The sequence below is a fragment of the Dermacentor albipictus genome, chromosome 9 (assembly GCF_038994185.2).
Source record: "Dermacentor albipictus isolate Rhodes 1998 colony chromosome 9, USDA_Dalb.pri_finalv2, whole genome shotgun sequence".
In the NCBI taxonomy this organism is placed as follows: domain Eukaryota; kingdom Metazoa; phylum Arthropoda; class Arachnida; order Ixodida; family Ixodidae; genus Dermacentor; species Dermacentor albipictus.
Window position 1 is genome coordinate 4,902,646 of NC_091829.1, and position 23,191 is coordinate 4,925,836.

At 45.3% G+C, this 23,191-nt stretch overlaps 1 protein-coding gene across 3 annotated transcripts in view; it reads right to left on the reverse strand.

The window, feature by feature from the left end:
* Positions 1–23,191, reverse strand: part of LOC135906131 (glycogen debranching enzyme) — a 130,535-nt gene that overhangs the window by 89,436 nt on the left and 17,908 nt on the right. For all 3 annotated transcript variants that reach the window (XM_070525879.1, XM_070525878.1, XM_070525880.1), the window contains 2 exons: positions 12,140–12,473; positions 7,530–7,748 (listed from right to left, as the gene is read on the reverse strand). In XM_070525879.1, the coding sequence (XP_070381980.1) occupies positions 7,530–7,748; positions 12,140–12,473 (553 nt within the window). The remainder of the gene's footprint in view (positions 1–7,529; positions 7,749–12,139; positions 12,474–23,191) is intronic.

Sequence of the window (23,191 nt, forward strand, 5' to 3'; positions counted from 1 at the left end):
GCCCTAGGCATTACTCATCGCATCGCCATTAGAAGAGCACCAGCAATGGCTCGTGATCGGTGAGACAGCGCATGTCTCTCGTGCACGCGCACATGGCAGCACCGGAGTTTCCCGTCCAATGAGAAGTCATGGCGCGGCTCCTGGCGTTCGGGGGCACGTGAAAGTGTGTTCAGTGTGGAGAGGCGATCGACTGTTGAATAGGCTCCCATTAACTCTTCTAGTAAATTGTGTGAATGCTTTAGTATTGAGTTTCCGCGCACAAGTTCGCACACAATGAACCAGTTTGTTTAGTGCGCTTCAGTGAAGAGTGCAACAATATTGAGGAAAAAGTGTGTTCTTACATTGTTTAATTCAAAAGATATTGCAACAAATGTCGCCCTACCCAGCACCTGTGAAACCAAACTGAAAGTCCCTGTCCCGTGTGAAACATAAACATGCCCGAATTCTGCAGTTTCTTTCTTGTTATTTCATGTTATAATTATGTCTAAACAAGTAACAATGCCCTCAGGGCATTTTCAGCCTGTTTTTAAAGGGCCCCTCACCAGGTCTGGCCATTTTGAGCTGACAAAAGCGTAGAGCGTACATTATGCGATAACAATCATATCTGCAAAATATTACATCGCTATGCGCTGCAAAAAGACCTGAAATTTCAAACCAAACGCCATTTTCCCTTCTTCTCACAGCCGCCGCACTTCAAGTTAGAGGATGACGTACAAATGCTAGTGTGCCTACGTACACGTGTTTGCAGTGTGATGTCGCTCGTGGTGACACATGACTTCGATAATTATTCAAGGGAAATTCTGTTACTTGTGTAATATGCTGCTTTAATAGATTAACTAAAGCTTAGAGAAATACTAAAACACATGAACTGCATGAACACATGTCTGCATGTTTTTGCTTTGCTTCACACCACAGCAAGAAAGATGTACTTCCGTTTCGTCTGCCCGTTCCCACATTGTGCAGTCGCACGCGCAGACACCGAAACCATGTCATTTTCTATCGTGTTCCAGCGTGGGATCATATTCTGTGATCCGCTTGTGTCTGCCTCAGTATTCGTGTAGCACTGACTTATACCACTAGTCAGGTGTCCTTGCGCACATCATGCAAAATCATGCGCTGAGTGAAACAAGACAATCACAACAGCTCGTGCAAAATGCTGTCAGCGGAAGTGTTTTGTGCCACAAAAAAGCGAGGAGAAAAAAGAATGAAGGCGGGGCTCCTGACGTATGCGTCATGCGATCATATAGGTGCAGTATGAGAGAACGCAGGGAAGGAATTTTGCTTGCAAAGGCTAGACAGGGCAAGTGGAGAAAGTGTCTCGCTTGGCAGTGGAGCTCACCCCCTGAAATCATGGGTTTGCGGCACTGAAATATTTCTATCTCGGCTAGTAATGAGCCGATTCAAAAAATTCTTTCGGCAGATCGCTCCCTAGAGGACACATAACAACTTCCAGTGTATCATCAAAATTTGCTATGGGGCCTGGTGAGGGGCCCTTTAACCCTCACAAGGAAACGTACCACATTTGAAACATCTTTACATTCTGGAGGTTTTTTGCAGACATTAAAGAAGCAGTGGATTGTCTTGTTTAGCAGCGTTTACACACTGTCGTCTTCTCTTTCATATGGTAGGCACAGTATGGTGAAGTTCAGAGCGCCAATGTGAGGAAAACAAATGTTTTCTGGTAATTAACACACAGACATCACAGTACGTGGTGGACCCGGCATCACAGTACTGAGGCTATAAATCAAGCTAGAAAAGAAAATATGAGAGGCCACACGTCAGGACCAGAAACATAACAAATATGTGGGATTTTAGCTCTCCTAAACATATCTCGTGCAGAATGCAGTTTTTGAAATCTTTTTTGTTGATTTTCTCAATACCTACTTCTTTTGCAATTCTTCCATACACAAACAAGCGTACCTTTTTTGCTAATAACGATCTTTTAGTTAAACTTTTCGCATCTATTCCTCACCTTTTTGGCTGTGCAATGAGCCACAACAAGCAAAATTGTACAATAAGTTTTGAAATGGCTCCCCTTTATAGCAAGGCATGTCAATTTGAAAAGCATATTTTTTTGGTTATTTAATCACTGTGTTTCAAGGGTTCGCTGGATCTGACTAGTTTTGGTTCATAGCACAGCTCAAGGGCTCATCTTTATTGATGCCAAAAATAGTTTTGTTGTGGTGAGGTAAATTAAAGTTAGGAGTGTTGGCGTGGGAGCCACAGTTATTCATTGTTCTGATAAAAAAAATATAAAATATATTGTCACGCACATAATGAGGCTGTCGTGTGCCTAAGAAAGCATGCTCTATAACATAGACTAGTAATCTGTATTCATTAAGTTCTAAATTATTTTTACTGGGATTTAGCCTTAACAGAAGACAAGCACTGCACTCACAAGCCCCTCCACATAGATTGTGCATTAATGTTCATGCCATGCACAAAGCAAAGCACAGGCCCTCTTTGTCAACACAGCTACCCTGTGGGGCCACACATTTCTGGCCAAGATGACCACCTGTTACCTGTAGGCTTAGGTGCTTTCAGTCACTTCATAATACCCAATAATGAATTGATTTGGTTCAGCTGCACTGACTGATGTGTTTTTTCTCACATCCGTCCGTCCGTCCGTCCGTCCGTCCGTCCGTCCGTTTGTCTGTCTCTCCCTCTCTCTTCATGTGTCTGTCTGTCTCTCTGGGTGTGTGTGTTGTCGCAAAGCGCTTTAGGCAGTAAGCATTCGCGACTAGAACGATAGAGCAGCGAGAGGCAGTACAGCCGATCAAGCACCAAAACAAGGTTTTTGTCTCTGGTCGTCGTTGTCTCTCTCCTAGCCACAGCCCCACTGCTCCTTATTTCACAGTACAGTTAACTCCCCCGCAGAAAAGGAAGCCATCCCGGCAACCTACGGGTAGGACAACACAGACAGATCATAGTGCGGCTTGAAACACTGGACATGCACAATTCACAATGCACAGGTTTTACCAAAGGTAGCTCGAGGGGTTGCCATCTTTACCTGGACATGCACAATTTTTATCCAATGGTAGTTCCAGAGGCTGCAGGATATATTTGACTGGAGATGTTTGGTTGATCACACGGTATGGGCCCTGGTACTTCGACGCGAGTTTTGGTGACAGTTTGGCTGGAACCCAAAGCCACACTAGCGAGAAAGGAGCATAGGATACAGGAGCATGGGATAAGAAGCCAACAAACACTGACACCAAAGACCTTGGTGTTGTCCTTGGTGTCAGTGTTTGTTCACTTATCATATGACTAATAAAAATCGGGCTCTTCGGTTAATCTCCTTGCTTCTCGCTTAGGAGCATGGGAAGTTTCTCGATGGTGCTTCTGGCATTGCTGATCTTCTCACGTAAACATACAGGATAGCTTGCGACACTCTTCTGCATGTGCAGCAGCTTCAGATAAGGTGGTGGTTTCCGTGGTGTCAGGGTGGTACGGAAGGATAGTATCCATTGTGGCAAAAGGTTCGCATCCGTACAGGAAAAAGAAGGGCGAAAATCCCATGGCAGCCTTTGTGGTGGTATTGTAAGCGCAGGTCAGAAATGGTAGAACATGGTCCCATTTGCTTTGGTCGGATGCAACGTATATAGCCAGCATGTCACCAAGAGTGTGATTAAAGTGCTCAGTCATGCCATTAGTCTGCAGATGATATGCAGTAGTGGTGCGATGAATGATGCGGCATTCTTTGAGGAGAGTTTCGATGACGTAGGAGAGGAAGGCGCGGCCTCTGTCACTGAGAAACTCCCTGGAAGTTCCGTGGCGAAGGACGATGTGGCGCAGGAGAAACCAGGCGACGTCATGTGCAGAAGTGCTGGACAAAGGAGAAGTTTCCGCACAGCACGTAAGATTGTCAATGGCCACGATTACCCCGCGATTGCCATCTGATGTGGTTGGCAGAGGTTCATAAATGTCGATGCCTACTCAATCAAAAGCAGGTGCAGGGCAAGGCAAAGGCTGCAATGGGGCGGCTGGACGACAAGGGGAATCTTTGCGGCGTTGGCAAACGAGACAGGAGCGGACATAATGACGGATGAATCGATACATCCCCCGCCAGTAGTAACGAAGGCGTAGACGCGCCTATGTCTTCAGTACACCTGCATGCGTGCACTAGAGGTCGTCATGGAAAGCTGCACAAATATCCAAACGCAGATGGTGGGGGATGACAAGCAACCATTTGCAGCCGTGTGGGAGGTAGTTACGACGATACAAGAGCCCGTCACGAATGGAGAAGTGATGTGCTTGGCGACGTAATGCGCAATTGGTAGTGGGAGTCAATGGGGTGGACAAGAAACTCAGCATTGACACAATTCATGGGTCTTTCTTCTGTTCCAGAAGAATGTCCGTGGCAGCAAAGGAAGACTCGGACAATTAGGCCTTCGGGGAGCTAACCTCGTCAGTTAGTGGCGAACAAGACAAGGCATCCGCATCCCAGTGTTTTCGGCCAGAACAGTACAGCACTCGAATGTCGTACTCCTGCAGTCGAAGGGCCCATCGAGCAAGACGACTGGATGGTTCTTTTAAGGATGCAGCCAGCACAGCGAATGGTGATCAGTTATCACGTCAAATGGGCGGCCATAGGGATACGGACGGAATTTGTTTATGGCCCAAATTTAGCCAGGCATCCTTTTTCTGTAACAGAAAAGTTTGATTCAGGTTTACTGAGTACACGACTGGCGAAGGCAACGATGTACTCATCAAAGCCAGCCTTTTTCTGAATGAGAATGGCATCAAGGCCAACGCCACTGGTATCTGTGTGTATTTAAGTTGGAGCGCTTGGGTCGAAATGACACAGGATTGGTGGTAACGTCAAGAAACAACGCAGCTTTGTGAATGCGGCATTGCAATCCGGTGACCAGGTCGAAAGGTTGTGGCCACCACGAAGAAGCTGTGTTAAAGGTGCTATTAAGGTGGCAAAATTTCGGATGAAACGGCAGAAGTACGATGCTAACCCAATGAAGCTGCACAGTTCTTTCAAGGTCGTTGGTCGCGGAAACTGGGCAACGGCTTGTAGTTTCGCCGGATCAGGGAGTACACCTTCTTTCGACACGACATGGCCAAGGATGACCAGCTGCCGGGCAGCAAAGTGACACTTCTTGACGTTAAGCTGGCGGCGAGCATCAGCAATGCACTTGAGGTCGCGTTCAAGTCGAAGTAAGTGGGAAGGAAATTCCGGTGAAAAGATAACGATGTCGTCCAGATAACACAGGCATATCTGCCATTTGAGGCCGCGCAAGATGTTGTCCATCATTCTTTCAAATATGGCAGGTGCGTTACACAGGCCAAATGGCATCACGGTGAATTCAAATAAACCATCAGGTGTGATGAAGGCCATTTTTGAATGGTGTGACTCATCCACTGGCACTTGCCAGTATCCGGATCGTAAGTCTAAAGATGAGAAGAATTCGGTGCCTTGGAGGTAGTCTAGCGCATCGTCAATACGAGGTAGTGGATAAACGTCCTTCCAGGTGACCTTATTGAGTTGCTGGCAGTCCACGCAAAAGCGAATTGTGCCATCTTTCTTTTTGACCAGCACAACAGGAGAAGCCCAGGGGATGTGCGAAGGTTGTATGGTGTCAGTCTCTGCCATTGGTATGGTATGATCTCTGCCATTTAAAAATGATGGATTAGTATGCCAATTAATGGCGGAAAAATTAAAATCGCTAACTAGAAACACCAGAAGCGAAGAGAAATGTAAAGCTAATGAGCTTAGTACATTGTGAAGGTTAGAGCAGAAAGTATTACAAGCAGTGGGCGAGAGGTAACAGGAATAAAAAATGAAGTCTCTATAACCTACTGATACTTGTAGGCACATTATTTCTAAAGGTGTTGTGAGGATGACAGCTTGGATTTTAGACAACCACGCATGGCCTTGAGGACACCGCCTCCTGAGCACAGACTACGATCACAGTGATAAAATTTCTAAGCGTTTATGCACCCTAAGATTTCACTTTCGGCAACTGCATTGGAAAGCCATGTCTCGTAAGAATGACGACATCAGCTGAGCATGTATTAATAATGGAAGACAAGGCGTCCTGTTTACTGCATACGCTGCGCACATTTGTGCATAAGATAGAAGCAGATTTGGTAGCGTGGTTTTAAGATAGCTACAAAGGGGTGGGCGAGCTACGAGGGCCGGAAGCACAAACAAGGCTGTTAGTTGTGCAGGAGACACATGAGAACATTTCACAAACTGTGTCCAATATGGCATTGTACATGTATCACTTTTGGTTAATGTACAGCCTACTGTACTGTAGCGTGAACTGCTGACCGTTGTCCTTGCCAAATTCTCTTACACAATTGCCTTGTGGCCCAACAAAAGCCCTCATCAATTGAAATGCCACAACCCCTGAGCTTGCCCTGTTGGGCAAGAATAGCACTATAAAGCTCTGAAAAACTTGAATTTGGCAAAAATTGGACGGCTCTTATAATTAACATACTACACTAGCCGACGGGTGTGAGACATTGCATAATCACGAACACTAAGATTTAATGTTTCCCACAAGACATCATGTGCACACTTTTCAGCTTGAGACCAGTTTTTCCATGACGTGTCAGCGATGCCATAGAATAATAAATCATCTCTACGGGATCTGCCCTCGAGTTCATCAACATGGGAGTTCAGTGCAGTAGTTTCATTGTAAATAACCTTGTCAAGAATGTTAGGCAGACTGGCAGTTATTTGTGCAGTATCAAGCGACCCAAGAGTGGCTTCAATAAAACTTGGTGCTGGGCTAGTTGGTGATGCATTCTTTAAAACTGATGGTAGCGCTAAAAGGGACGAACACACGGTGAAAAGATGACACGACGACGAGGGAATGCTTCTATGAGTGGCTTTAATGGTAGCAAGCCTCGAGGCTAGATCCAACACTTTCACTTATAGTTCTGCTAGCATGTTTACTAATTCCACATGACATGAGTCAGATTTCGATTACAGCGCAGCAACAGCCGCTAACACATCGTTATTCTGCAAAGTGTCACTTCCACTGGGGCCTGAGTTTAGTTCAACGTCAACAATTTGAAAACAAGAAAACACTCGCGGATAGAACTCGAGAACACTTGTGGACCAGGGAAGAGCAGTAACCCAAGTACATATTACTAGATGGCTTGGCATAAATTGATCGGTATCTACGAACCCATTCTGTTAAGATGTCGGATAGTGCCCTACATGAAGCACGTGCTCGCATTTGCCAGTTATTTGGGTTTGTAGTGCCAACTTTTTAAAAATTTCTCAGGTAATAAGTGCACTTTGCAATGTTTCCAGACGAGGGCAGCACTTCTTTTTTTCCTTTCTTCGTGCTCAAAGAGATTTTCGCAAGATTTGTGCCGTGAAGCAGCGACAGGATGACAGTTTTCTGTATGTGCGTTTTATGGACTAGTGATTGGGTAAACACACATAACTACAAAGGGTTAATGCTTCTGGGCTAAGTTTTAACCTTTTTTGGTAATCCAGGGGCGTTCAAGTTGTTAAATTGCCGAGTGGGGCAGCATCAGACTCATCAAGGGGACTCACGTACATCAAGATGTTCCTCATGTGTGATGGATGCAGGAATGCCCTCAGACTCCCACTTTCCCTTGGAGATCTCAAGGCTGAAACAGTGGATGGCAACATCCAAGAGAAAGGCTGGCTTGAGGTGCGGTGAATTCTTGAGGTTGTACGCACACTCAGGGTGCTCCCTGATCCAAGGAGTCTCGTTGGCTGTGTGGTTCAACACAACATCTGTTAATGACAATACCTGGAAAGACATTACAGATGTACATCACTGCTTTTGCCTCTGCCAACATGTGACATAGGTCAGTGAAAATTATAGAAATACATGTTGCAGAACACAGGTACCATTAACAGTGACATAAATAACAACAGTATTGTAAAATAAATCAACATGCTTGCCAGTTTGTACCTATAAAACATGCACTGTTACAAAATTTTGAGTTGTCCTGGAAATGCAGTTCATATAAGAAGTATAATTTTAAAGGGGGGAGCGCACCGCCTTCAATTGTGCGCATGGCACCGGGAGGGGAGGGAGGGGGTGTTGTACTTCAGCCACGCGTGGTCACGCGGTGATGGTGTTAACAGTGCAAAACGTAGACGGGACACGAGACGAGAAGACGACACCACATGTGCCGACTTTCAACAACATTTATTTGAAAGAAACAGGGATACCTTTGCACATAAGTGTCACAGACATGTCAATGCACATCATGTGAAACACTCACTTTTTCGCACTCAAGATAATGATTGTACATGCAATAGCTCAAGTTCTTTTTTTGTTAGTAACAAAGACAGCGTACCAACACATTGGTCACGAAGTCTGGCAATCTCGACTGCCTCAATGATCTCCCAAACCAGCTGGTCATTGTATTTTTTCAGCACATCACAGCGTCTGAATTATGAGGCACAAGCTTTAGTTTGCGTTGAAACGATAGACATCGCGAAAGTCACTTTGCTCATTGCTGCTGCCGCTATTCCTTACGCCAGCATTTCGACAGCGAGCGTCCGTGGTAATAATAATAATAATATAATATTTTGGGTTTTACGTGCCAAAACCACTTTCTGATTATGAGGCACGCCGTAGTGGAGGACTCCGGAAATTTTGACCACCTGGGGTTCTTTAACGTGCACCTAAATCTAAGCACACGGGTGTTTTCGCATTTCGCCCCCATCGAAATGCGGCCGCCGTGGCCGGGATTCGATCCCGCGACCTCGTGCTCAGCAGCCCAACACCATAGCCACTGAGCAACCACGGCGGGTTAGCGTCCGTGGTCAACGAGTGTGATGTGCTCATGTTTACATGTGCGCACAGACACCATGCTTGTCAATTTAGTTAGTAAGCGAATGAAAGAGGCGTTCTACTTCGGCGGCTGCTGCGTATGGCACAGCCGCATGAGCCCTGTCTTGAATATGATCTGCGATGCGGACAGTCTAGGCGCACCGAGGGCCAATAGCTCCACATGCGCTATAGCACCCATACGGTTGCACGTCACCCGCATTCGCAAAGTGAAATGTCACCGTCTCTTTATGTTTCCTCGTCTTGTTTTTGCCTCTGTCCACAGGCGATGTGCGCAGCAGGCCTCCAGTAGGGTGCCTGGATGCGTGCGGCCCGGGCGCGGCGCATCGAGGCACCCAAGTCTCCAGGATCGGTAGCGGTGGCAGTCACTCCGAATGTGCTTCTTAACTGAAGAGCATGTCTGAGGCAGTTTGTCCTAAGCGGATTTTTTTAAATATTTTTTATATTTTTTTGCTGAGTCTCTGGCAAACCAAACAAACATTCTCATGTTGTTCCTTATATGCGAGAATTCGGCTTAACTGAGTTCACCTTAACGAGAGTTCACTGCACTATGATTATCAATTTCTGAAAGAGGTCAGAAACTATGCTTTATGTTACTTTTCTTTTATTGATTTGTCTTAAAATTCTGTAAGCACTCGTGCAATGTCTCCAGTTAGAGACAGTGTCATATGTAAAAAAAAAAATATATAATAAATGTAATACTTTTCTATAGCCTGTACTTAAAAGTGCACAATTTTTTAAAGGGCCCCTCACCAGACCACACAGCAAATTTTAGTTATATGATGGAAGTTGTTATGTGCCCTCTAGGGAGCATTCTACCACCAGAACTTTTCAAATTAATTCATTAATAGCAGAGACAGAAATATTTAGAGTGCAAAAAACCCATGATTTCAGGAGGCAAGCTTCACTATCAACATAGACGCTCTCTCCACTTGCCATCTAGGCTCGGCAAACACAATTCCTTGCCTGTGTCCTGCTGTACCGATGCCGAAGGACCACATGACGGATACGTCACAGGCTCCACCTTTTTTTCTTTTCTCTCTTGTGTTCGTGCTGCTTCCAATGACGGTCTCGCATGCGAACTGTTTCATTCATCTCGTTTGCGCACTATACATGAGAACACCTGACTAGCGGTGCATAAGTTAGTGCCAGACAAGAACTTAGGCAAACACAAGCAGATCAAAGAGCACAATTGGACACTGGAACCCAGTAGAAAATAGTAGATCATTTTGTTTTCTGCGTGCATGACTGCACGACATCAGAACAAGCAGATGAAGTGGAGGTATGTCCCTCTTACTAGGGCAGAGAGTAGAACAAACACTAGCAGAAACTTGCATTGTAGGTTTTATAATTTCTCTTAAATTGTCTAGTAAGGCAAAAGAACAAACAAATAACTGCTGTAGCCTTAAATAATTCTCAAAGTCACGTGTCACAGCGAGTGTCGTTTCAGCAATGCAAATTACATAGGCGCACTTGTTCGTCCGACATCGACTCTCCAGCTGGGAGCGTGGCTGGGAGCATGGCTCCTTTGAGAAGGGCGCGCGGTGTTTGGTTCAAAATTACAGCTGTTCTTGCAGTGCGCAGCAGTGTAAATACTTTGCAGTCACTATCATAAGCATGCATTCTATACACTGTACTTGTCTGTTTAAAAGTGCCAAATTTGTAGAGGGGCCCTTTAAAGAATAACTGGACAAGATGCAGCAGTGGAAAAAAATGAAAAACAAAAAATAAAGAACAAACCACAAAAGGAACCAATCCTAAACAAGACAATCATTATCCATCTTGACAACTCACCAGCATAGTGGCTGCAGGACAGGGGTGGCAAAAAAGATTTGTTCAGTTTCAACATACACAAAAAAGTCCCAGGAGCTCCTATGGACCCCTAGCAGAATTGTTCAATTTTTAGTAACTGCACATCAACTGTTATTAACACTCCCACCAGCTATCCACTATTTCTCCAAACGCACGGCAAACTTCCACGCCACACATACACACATGACACTGCCATTTTGCTCTTTCTGTTTATACTTCTATACAAGAGAGCCTTTCAAGAGCATGCCTTGATCTATAGTGGAACATAACATCATACAACACACCACTCCATAAGCCACTACAGAAGCACCTTCAAACTTTGGCAAGGTGTCAGGTTCACTCCTGCTTCTCCACTGTACTTCTGGCTCTGATATGTGCTTCTTTCTTGCTGTGTGCTCCGATACATTACTTCAGTTTACTCAAAGCTCAAGAGAACGCTTCCAAATTGCTTTTCAGACATATTGAAACTGCCACAAGCATCGAGAAGGACTACTCCACAATTCTGTAAAGTTCTAAGCCTCTAGCTTTTATTATTTTTACACAGAAACTGCATAAAAACTTTGGAAGCAATTGGAGGCCATGCACTGCCGAGAAGTCAGTGCATGGGCTCCAGGACAGGAAGTGTGGTGCACTGGTGCCTGCAAGTGCAGAAAATTGTTTCCTCGCTTTCCACGTGCTCAGTGGCACATACACAGTGACCCAAGTTGGTGACATTGAAGAGCGGCACGTACCCAGAGCACTTGTGCCTAATGCGTCAGCTTGCTGTGCATAAGGAACCCCTTTGATGTTGCTTCGATTCAGCTCAGCATCGGAGAAACTCAAGGCATCTTATTTGTCACTGTACAGTGGCACATTCCCAGGGGCACGCACCTAGTTACCCAAATTGGTGTCAAAGGCATTCATTGAAGAGCGGCACACACCTACAGGCGCACACCCAATGAGCCTAGTTAGCATCAAAGACCAGTACAAACCGAGTGGCACATACCCAGAACTCCAAGTCGGCGTAAAAGGGTTTCTTCGAACAACAATGCCTACCCAGTCCCGCATCTACAGTGGCTCATGTCAGCGTGAGAAAGCTTCGTTGAACCGCGGCACGCAAGTACACAATGGCACATACTCAGTGACCCAAGTTGATCCGATGGTTGGTTTCAAACCCTGCTACGTCAGTACAGCAGCCTGATAAGCTAACCATTCAACCACTGACTACTCTATGAGCCAGGTAGGCGGAAAAATGGTTAGATACAAACATAACATAATGTACATACACACGCATACATGTGCACACAGGTGGACGGACAGACGGATGGACGGACGGACGGACGGACGGACAGACAGACAGACAGACAGAAAGACAGAGACCCCTCATAAAGTGCATGATGTACACGAAGAATGCTAACCCATTAAAAATGCAAATCATATGTGCTGAGAGACTCAAAACCATCAATCTTATTTGAGTGCTTCTCCCTGCCGCTCCATCTCTCATTTAAATCATGGTACATGCCGTCATAATTTGTGCAAATACTCACTTTCCATTCGTCACACATCATGTTGACCAGCTCTTCCATATCCTTCATGTCGTACGTGCGATCTGGCGTGCTAAACATAGGGTTTAGCCTGCGGTGATTGCGGAGAGAATAGCACGATAAGGAGTCCCCCAACTCCTGAATGGGCGTGAAATGGACAAAGTTGTAGCCACTCTCGCGGCTCACTTCCAGCTTCTGCTTCCAGCCATCGAAGGGTCCCAGGCACTTGGTCAGTACTGTCTGGCACTGGACACAGTCCAATGGCAAGACCTCTCCATCCTTGCCATGCCGAAGCACAGGATCAATGAGAAAGTATCCTGAACCTGCATGTTCACACCTGCGCAGATCACAACAGATCTTTGTTCTTAGACACACATTGCGCGGCCAGTGACAACATGGCTGAAGTTTGAATTCAGCATACCTTAGCCAAATAAATGTGGCTGATTAACCTTCAAACAAAGTCATCAAGTCAGGACTGCATAGGTGAACAACCATCTGTGAACACCAGTTATGGGTTACAAGATTGACAGAATGTGTATGTATGTTTGTTCACAACAATCACCATATATGCCATGAGACTGCTCAAAACCAAGGGGATCCTCCTGGCTGCATAAAATGCATAGAATGATGCACTACAGCCACCCAGGGAGCAATTAAACCATTTTGAAGAAGTTCGCACCTGAAGTGGAAATCATTAGCTACTTCCCAGCCAATGAATGAATTAATTAAAGAACACTCTATTTGCCTTAGTCAATTATAGAATGGACTACAGGCAAAAAGCTACAAAACAGCAGCTTTTTGAGGACATATGGGCCCCAGAAAACAAGCACAAGCATACACCATGCAGGGCCAACATGCAGGCACAATTTATACCAGCAGCAAATGACGAAATAACTTTTCAAAAAGACACAATATGTAATGTGAAATCTTGGGGAATAAAGGATCAACAAACTCGTGCACAAGAAAAATGTAAACAAACCAGGGATTTTAAAAAGTATTAGTTGATAATTTTCATAAAATATAATTTAATGAAAGTAGGAGTCAAGTTCTAAACACTATGGCAAGCATTATATTTATCTGACATTGTAGGCAATATATACTGTAGACTCTGTTTGCAGCAGTTTGTCCTTACACATAGAACTAACCCTTTACGCCTCTGTCTCAATGATGTATGCGTGTCATATTAGAGAAAGGCTTGAGACATTCACAGACACTAGGCAGAGAAAACCTGAATGAACCCAATAATTTATACACTAAAGTTCCGTTAATGCAATTCCGGCCAATTTGATTTTTCAGTTAATTCGATCTCAATCGAAGGTCCCGGATTGCACTCATGCATTTCTATTGGCCCAAACATTTGTTATTTAGATCCTAAAATTGGCCTTCGCCAGATAATTCAACCTTGAGGAGTCAGCATGCATGCACCTGACCCGTATGGTAAGCCCAATAGCAACCCCTTTAGTAGCAGCGTCTGTCTAGGAAGAGCTTAGGAGACAGTTGAACACAAGTTGCCTCCTGTTCAAAAGTCCTATTTTCAGCCTGTCCTAGGAAGATCTTTCAAGCAATAAGCATAGCTGACAACGTCTGATATGGTATTTACCTTATTTTAATGCGAGCCTTTCCTTGTTTACTTTTTTTTTAAATTTGACCGAAAATTGCATGCACTGTGCAACCGAATGAGAAACAAAAATCAAAGTTTCACTATAAGTGCGAAGCAATGAATGTGATAGCAACACGTTAGAATATTACATGAAGTGAAAGGCTCAAAGCTGTAGTGGCAGTATGAATTGCAGTAAACATAAACTAAGTAAACACTTGTGGTCTGGCATGCGTAGACACAAGAACAGAGAAAACTCGATGACCGTGAGCAGCGTCGGTTAGAACTACAGGACCTGTGCAACCGAATGAGAAACAAAAATCAAAGTTTCACTATAAGTGCGGAGCAATGAATGTGATAGCAACACGTTAGAATATTACATGAAGTGAAAGGCTCAAAGCTGTAGTGGCAGTATGAATTGCAGTAAACATAAACTAAGTAAACACTTGTGGTCTGGCATGCGTAGACACAAGAACAGAGAAAACTCGATGACCGTGAGCAGCGTCGGTTAGAACTACAGGACCTTGTAAACATTGTCGCCTTGTGTTCACCTCACATTCCCGTACTGCGGCATGCTCATGGCAGGCCTGACATGCGCATCCGCTTCGTGCTTTTCAACTGCAGGGTTTTGTTAACGCTGTCACTTAGCCTCGGCCTTCTGTTCCAGCAGCGCCACGTCTGAGCGCCTTTGACATTGAGCTGCAGAGTGCATTGCACACTCAACAGAACATTGTTTCTGCATCTAAATGAAGTGGTATTTGCAAGTATGCGGGCCTGTCTGGCATCACTGCAATTAGCATTTCGAGGGAGCTGCTCAGCCGGCATTGTGACAACATGCGGAGGCATGTTTGCACCATGTGAGGGACATGGTGCTTTGCTACGGAAACCACGCATTGACAGGTACTATTCTAACTATCGTATGTTGGCTATTACATGTGGTAAAATGATGTCAAAAGCCAACAGGGTCTGCATAGTCTGCGTATAGGCTGTTTAACAATTCGTTCCAGCAAGCAAAGTAGTCTAACTGAGGAATACAGCTTCTGTGCACCAGTCTCTGCGATTGAAACGATGAACAAGCCTAGACATCTTTTGCCACCTAGCATTAAAATTCTGACACAAAGGGAAATCGTATAGTTAATGTGAGTAATGCATATCATAATGACCGCAAATAAGACGGGGACAGAGGGAGAGAACACATAAACAGCACGGGCGGTAACTTTCAACTGTTTTATTCACAGCAGCCTGTGGGCATATATAGGCAAAAAGAACATGCGCAGATCGCAGCAAACAAGAATACACATCAGCTTAGTGTGGCAACCAATTATCAAAAAAATCTATTTCCGATTGAAACAACCTAATGGAGGTATCGCTAACACAGTCTTGGCCTTTCTTTTTTATGTGATAAGCCTCCATCAGTTCACGTGCAGTCTGGTCATGGCTTTTCCCCAGAATCTTTATCTCCTCAAAAAGAGGTGCACAGCGACAGGCATTGCAGTGCGCAGGTAAGTGCGCCAATTCATCTTTCGTTAACTTTTGTTCATGTTCCCTGGCTCGATCATTTAGGCACCGTCCAGTCTGCCCTATGTAGGACTTGCCACACGCCAGGAGGATTTCGTACACAACTCCTACATTGCATTTTGCATACGGCTTGGTGTGGTTCTTACCACAACCTTGCCTTCCTTTAGGATCACGGGAGGTGCGGGGGCAGAGCCGCACCAGCTTAAAAGGGGCTGAAAAGACAAGGGGGACTCCAAACCTGCCTGCCACCTTCCTTAGGTTGTGAGCGACCCTGTGAATATACGGCACTACTTCAGGTCTTATGGCCATAGAAGTCGTCCTCACCCTTGCTTTGCCCCTAGATCCTTTTACCTTCTGCAGGAGGGTTTCCACCACTGGTGTTACCATCGAGTCAGGGAACCCTGCCGTCTTAAGACGGGAAATCTGATTGTCAAAGACAAGCTGCATCTTGTGCACACACGATTTGCGGAGAGCCGATTCTAAGCAGAGCATCGAGTGGAAGTTCGTGAGTAAAAGAAAGCCCTTTGCCAAGTTGTTTAAAAACGGCTAAAATGCTGTCACAAGAAGTCAAACTTCCTTGCCCGTTAAAAACAATTAAAAGTCATCCATATACCTAAAAACTTTTAAAATGTTTAAAAATGCCCCCCCCCCCCCCCAAACGCCTGATCAAGCGCTTTGTCAATGGTAGCTAAAAAAATATTACACAAAAGCGGTGCAATGCACGAGCCGATGCAGATTCCGCGTTTCTGCAAATAGAATAGAAGGGCTAACCAGGACATATGTCCGGCTTTTTCCGTTGATGTAGAAGATCTTTTCTACTCCGTTCCTCATAGAGATTTGTTTGTTGCTGTGAGGATGTGTATTGAAGAAAACGGCACCATTCCCTTCCAGAACGCAGTTGGCATTTCGGTGGAAGATTTTTTAGCCCTTTTAGAAACCTATCTTAATAGCACTTTTATCAGTTATGACGAACCGTTCTATTTGCAGAAACGTGGAATCTGCATCGGCTCGTGCATTGCACCGCTTTTGTGTAACATTTTTTTAGCTACCATTGACAAAGCGCCTGATCAGGCGTTTGGGGAGGCATTTTTAAACATTTTAAAAGTTTTTAGGTATATGGATGACTTTTTAATTGTTTTTAACGGGCAGGGAAGTTTAACTTCTTGTGACAGCATTTTAGCCGTTTTTAAACAACTTGGCAAAGGGCTTTCTTTTACTCACGAACTTCCACTCGACAATTCCCTGCGCTTTTTAGACCTACGCATTTCCTTTGCTAAAGGCCGCGCGTGCTGGCAGTACTTCCCTCGGGCACACAAGGGCTTGGTGCCATATGATTCCTCCCAGTCAAAGATTTTTAAGTGAGGAGTAGCGATGCTCTGCTTAGAATCGGCTCTCCGCAAATCGTGTGTGCACAAGATGCAGCTTGCCTTTGACAATCAGATTTCCTGTCTTAAGACGGCAGGGTTCCCTGACTCGATGGTAACGCCGGTGGTGGAAACCCTCCTGCAGAAGGAAAAAGGATCTAGGGGCAAAGCAAGGGTGAGGACGACTTCTATGGCCATAAGACCTGAAGTAGTGCCGTATATTCACAGGGTCACTCACAACCTAAGGAAGGTGGCAGGCAGGTTTGGAGTCCCCCTTGTCTTTTCAGCCCCTTTTAAGCTGGCGCGGCTCTGCCCCCGCACCTCCCGTGATCCTAAAGGAAGGCAAGGTTGTGGTAAGAACCACACCAAGCCGTATGCAAAATGCAATGTAGGAGTTGTGTACGAAATCCCCCTGGCGTGTGGCAAGTCCTACATAGGGCAGACTGGACGGTGCCTAAATGATCGAGCCAGGGAACATGAACAAAAGTTAACGAAAGATGAATTGGCGCACTTACCTGCGCACTGCAATGCCTGTCGCTGTGCACCTCTTTTTGAGGAGATAAAGATTCTGGGGAGAAGCCATGACCAGACTGCACGTGAACTGATGGAGGCTTATCACATAAAAAAGAAAGGCCAAGACTGTGTTAGCGATACCTCCATTAGGTTGTTTCAATCGGAAATAGATTTTTTTGATAATTGGTTGCCACGCTAAGCTGATGTGTATTCTTGTTTTCTGCGATCTGCGCATGTTCTTTTTGCCTATCTATGCCCACGGGCTGCTGTGAATAAAACAGTTGAAAGTTACCGCCCGTGCTGTTTATGTGTTCTCTCCCTCTGTCCCCGTCTCATTTGCGGTCGTTATGATATGCAGTAAATACCAACTAGGCCAAAGTGAAGTTCTTCTGAATGTGAGTAATGTTCTTCCGAAAATACACTAAAACTAAAGGATTCAGTATTTTTATATGTAATTATTGATGGTGGTTAAAAATGGCACTGGGTGTTCATAAAAGGCGCCATGTGTCTCAATGCACTGGCTTGCCCGCATTAAATATTTAGAGATGTTTCATTTACTGAGGCATGCGCCCATGGCCTAATGGTCAGAGGATCGAGCTGTTGTGCTAGGGGTCCTCTTTTTGAATCCCACTGTCGGACAATTTCATTTAGGTTTATTAATTAAGGACACCATCTTTCTTAACAACGTTACCACCATTTTTTTTTTTATCTAGTATGTTTCAAACCTCTTTCGTGGGCCGATCCCAGAGATACTGCAACCTGCCACACCCGTAAAATTACATTAATTTCAGGTTTGAGCCTTGATATTGCTTTGCGTTTATAATATTTAATAACTTGAGAAGATTTAGGGTAAAAGGCTTGCACTGTCAGTGTTATGCTTCATGGCATCTGTTTGTGAGCTGCCATTCTTAAAATTCTGAGGAATAATTTTGTCAAGGATGTAAGACCTGGTATGAGCAACTTAAGTGATTGAATAGGTGACAATATAACCCACACATACAGCATGTCACATAGCATGGCAAGGCTATATGACAAGCTGGAATCTCACTCAGTGACTATATTCATCTTTTTTTGGAATTGGTTTTACCTAAACTATATTCAAACAAAAAATTATTAAACATTCGTGTCAATACAACAACCATAAATGAGTGCTAAAAATCAGGCACTTTACAATAAAATCGTAAAAATTGGGAGGTACCTATTTGTTCTAGGGCACAGGCACAAGCACACTGTGATACAATTTTTTTTCATGGGCTTTCTTTATGGCACACAACAAAAAAAAAATGTGACAATTCATTGCATTGGTAAAGCAGGACACTCATCACTGTTATTGAGCAGTGCTCTACATCTCTCTACATTGACTGCATTTTAATCCACATTACTGATACACCGTTCTTGTTTAAGCCTAATTCATTTTTTTTTTTTTCAACTTCTGTATTTTGCTGCTGCCTTGTATGGTTATTCGGTCAGTCCGCCCGTACGTTGGTCGATTAGAATTGACATATTCAACACATCTTTTGGAGGTCAAATTAACTTCAGTCATACAGATAAACTAAAAAAATATTCAGATCTCCTTCTTAGCTGCACTTTTTTACAGCTAAGCAACCACTTGATTGCACAACACACTCCAAGCTTTTCAACCAACTTCAAACTTGACTTTCCCACAGTAATGATCTCCAATTGACTTGTGGCACATCACACACTTCGCTCGATGATGGTTAGGAGTGTCCGGCTTCATCCAAAGATACTCGTCACGGTAAAGCCAATGGCTGAAACTTACTGTCCTCCAGGAATTTCTAGAGTCCAGGCATCAAAAACAGAGCCATGATGGCTGCAATGTAAACCAACCAGCAAAACAACAAAAATGGTGGTATGGTTTGGTTGCTTGATTTGGCTGGCTTGGTCATTTGATCTGGCTTTGTCTAGCACTACTATGGCAATGGCAATTTAAACAAACCTGTCATCAGAGGCTGTGGACATGCCAGACTGCAACTGCCAAGTGAAACTCTCAAAAGAGGATATATAGTATCAGTTTTTGATAGCTAATGTCTATGGCATAGTGCCGATGTAGACCAAATGCTCAGATGTCGCCCCCAACCCCAGTTTTCAATGAAATCAGGGAGCGCATTTACTTTCAACGAGTTTTAGGGGCCCTTGAATTTCATTTTCCAAATTCAAGGGTTTTTAAGGGTTTCAAGGAGGTGTACAAATTCTGATGCTGTAGCCCTTGTTAGCATTATAGGCAATAAGCACCCTTTCCAGAACGCTCTCGCGGTAAAGCTTGCACAGGAAACCATAAATGTCCAATTGAACCACTGAAAGATTTCTCGGCAGAATGGCCTACACAGTGAAACAACAGCGCACGTGCAGCACCTCAGACACTAGCCAAAGCTGCTGAAGTTAAAGAGGCTTAGAGTGCGAAAGTGTCAGTGCACAATGTGAATCCACAATGGAGCAATGACTACCAAGGTGCATGTACACAACAATAGGATGAATGCAAGACACTCGCCAAAGCCTAGAGTAAACCAAAGCTGCTGAAGCTCAACAAGCCTAAATCTCAATATTGCGTGCCATGCCCTCCCACTGGCGCAGAGACTACCGTAACACATGCGTGCAGCGCAACAATGAAAGCAGGGAGCGAACTGGCGCGATTCAAGTGCAGTCCTCCCATGTCGCTTCCCCGTGACCTTTGAGATTGACGAAGTGCGCAATTAGACAATCTCAAAGGCTACATGTAGGCAGCAGGCATCACACATCGTCTTAACCGAAAGCTGTGAATCAAAGCTATACGCATAGTGCACACCGACAGACACACCACTAGTGGTAACTTTGCTAAGTGCACTCAGGAAAGGAGGCAGCAGACCGCCATAGTTTTCAGGATTGTTGCTGATGCTTCTCTGTTTGGTTCAAATTTTCAGAGCAAAATAAGCAACACTCGTCGCATGCGTGCCATGGCCAAAGCTTCGAGGCATCTCAAAGAACAATTGTTGTGCATTGGGGTGCTCAAATACCTACAAAAGTTTGCCATCGACTGTTCTAATCGCTCCCCACAAGGACGCATGAGCGGCAGCAATAAATCCCTGCCATTGCTGCCGCTCATGCATCCTTGTGGGGAGTGAAAAATCCCTGCCATTGGGTAGGAAATTTCTTGTTCCCGCACTTTCTTTCTGTCATCTCGGTGTTTCCTGCACTCAATCATATTTACATGGCTAAGCGGCAAACTTGATCATGGCCTATTCATGCTTTCGTTCAGTTTGTCCTGAGTTCACCATGTGGGTTAAAGGTATTTCGCTTAGGCTCTCAATGCCGCTTGCCACTTCTACTGTTTGCCAATTCTTTACCGTGTTGCTCTAGCTAGGATGAGCGACTGTGTGAGTGCATCATGTCGTGTGTTAAAGCTCCTTGGAGTTGCAAGGATTGATTTTTTGGTTTTATATGGCCCCCTTAATTGTTGCACCAGCTGTCGCGCAGTTCATAATGTTATGGCGCAGCTCCTAGGTGCTGATTCCTGTGTTGAGCATCGGCTTGCCTCGGCGGCGTAACCAAGCAAACAAGCATGGCGAAAGATGAAAGAGCGAGTGTAGAGCACAGAAGGGGATGAAATACGATGAGAGCAAAGATAGTGAGAGGAGGAAAGCAGAGGAGGAGGGTTCAGAGGAAGCATGAGAAGTGGATAAAGTCACCTTGAAGCACCACCATATGGCGCTCACGTACGCGCATCCGCGGTACCAGCCATGCAGGGGAAAGTAAAAAAGAAGCAGAAAGCCCACCTTCATGCATAGCGTTCACCACAAGCATTTCCCGACAAAGATTACGGTTGCATAAGGTACGGTTGCAGAGAAGTGGGAACTGTGTGGCAGGCCTATATACAGTATAGACCGCTTATAACGCAAGTCGCTGGAGTCGTGAATATCTGCACTATAAGCAGTACCACACTATAACCAAAACAACGACTTAAGGTCTGCACATATGCAAAACACGTAGACCAAGTACCAGCGCATATCCGAGAATCGAAGCATGCGACCTGGAGTTTTGCATTTGTTTAAATTAACGAATGTTGAAAGGTAAATGTCTAAGAACCTCGGTCTTCGCGTGAAGCAGACAAAGTAATAATAATTTATTTTAAAAATGGCGACCGAAATTTCAGGCGCAGTACAGTGTCTCATCCGATTTCTCTGGCCGATCGGTGTATGCACGGTGTCGAAAACATGGTGACCGCGGACCAAGTTGTCGCCATTCGAGTGTTACCCATGCCCTCACTTTCATTATCAAGGTGGTCTCTCCTCTTTCCATGCATTGTACAGCCATTGCGACACATTTCGTTTACTCGGCACCAAACCACAACTTTCATCACCTACGAGGTGCACCGGTTAGGCCGAGCTGGCGGGGTGTCAGCTGGCATGCCGTTGCAGGAAGCACACCCTTGAACTGTTAACACCTGTAGATTACATAGAGACTATGCATGCAATCATGTGCACGGGCTGAAGCGGGAGCTACGTGTATAAAGTGGAGTTTGGTTCCTCTGGCAATCAGCCGCGGCAACTACTACGAGTGCCTACCAAGTTTGTATTTGCGCACACTGGTACAAATGGCAGAAGCTCACAAGTGCACATACAGCCTAATAGCTCCAAACTAAATTTGCGGAACAGTGCTTAAACTGACAGCATCGCACGCGCGATAGCTACACTTCACGATGCGCACCGCAACGGGTGCATAGAAACTGAAGCCGTGTTCAGTCCAAAGCGCACCGCTAATAAGCAGACAAGCAAAAGGCTACTCTGTAGCCTAGGCAACCACCGCACACCCGCATCGCGCTGCCGCCACAATTTTTTCTTTATTGCGATAGCAATTATATTATTACGATATCATCAAGAGATACTCAAGAGACAAGCCGTCACGAGAACGACGAAGTGGGTCTGTGCCCTTGGCACGAGCAAGGGTTGGCCAGGCTGTCTGGCTCCAGTGAAAATAACTTGGAAATAGCATCTCTCGTCTGTGTCTTTCCACACGTAACATTCTGGTGGAGGTGCGGGGTACAGGCCTGCTTGGTCAATGGGCTTTGAGGTTACAATAATTTTTATATTCCATGGTGTACAAGTCTGGCCGCCTGCACCAAGACGCTGACAGCTTGTCGCGTTACCCTGTTGACGATGCTGACTCCTCCAATATTGCCAGTGCTGCTTGCATATTCTCTGTATCATAGCTGCTTCATTTCGCTGACGAGCAACATAGGAACGTCTACATCAGAGCACTCATCGACCGTTTTGAACACTCTCCGGCCGATGCTACTCTACACCTCTTCATACTCCGTGACGGTACTCTCTACCGTCGTAACCTTCATCTGGACGGCTCCGAGTTCCTACTTGTAATACCTAAACACCTCCGCTCAACCATTCTAGAAGAGCTTCACGACGCACCAATGGCAGGACAGCTCAGCGTACCTCGAACCTATGATTGTGTACATCGCCGTTCTTTCTGGCCGGGCCTTGCCCGTTCCGTACGATGTGACGTCGCTGCTTGTGAACTTTGCCAATGACGCAAGAAGCCTTCCCAGCTCCCTGCTGGTTAGTTGCAGCCGCTCGACATCCCTGCTGAGCCCTTCTATCGTGTTGGCTTAGACCTTCTCGGCCCATTTCCACAATCTACATCAGGAAACAAGAGGGTTGCAGTCACGGCGGACTACGCGAGCCGCTACGCCGTAACCCGCACTCTTCCGACCAGTTGCACAACTGATGTTGCGGACTTTCTCTTACATGATATCATTTTCATGCATGGTGCTCCGCGTCAATTGCTAACAGACCATGGCCGTACGCTTTTGGCCAAAGTCATTGACGACACCATGCATGCCTGCTCAATACAGCATAAATTTACCACCCCCTACCACCCTCGAATGAACGGTCTCACTGAGCGTTTGAACCGCACCCTTACAGACACGCTGTCCAAATGCGTTTCAGACGACCACCGTGACTGGGACGTGGCTCTACCTTACATTACCATTACAACTCCTCCCGTCTCGAAACTGCTGGGTTTTCCTCATTTTACCTGTCATATGGCCGAGAACCA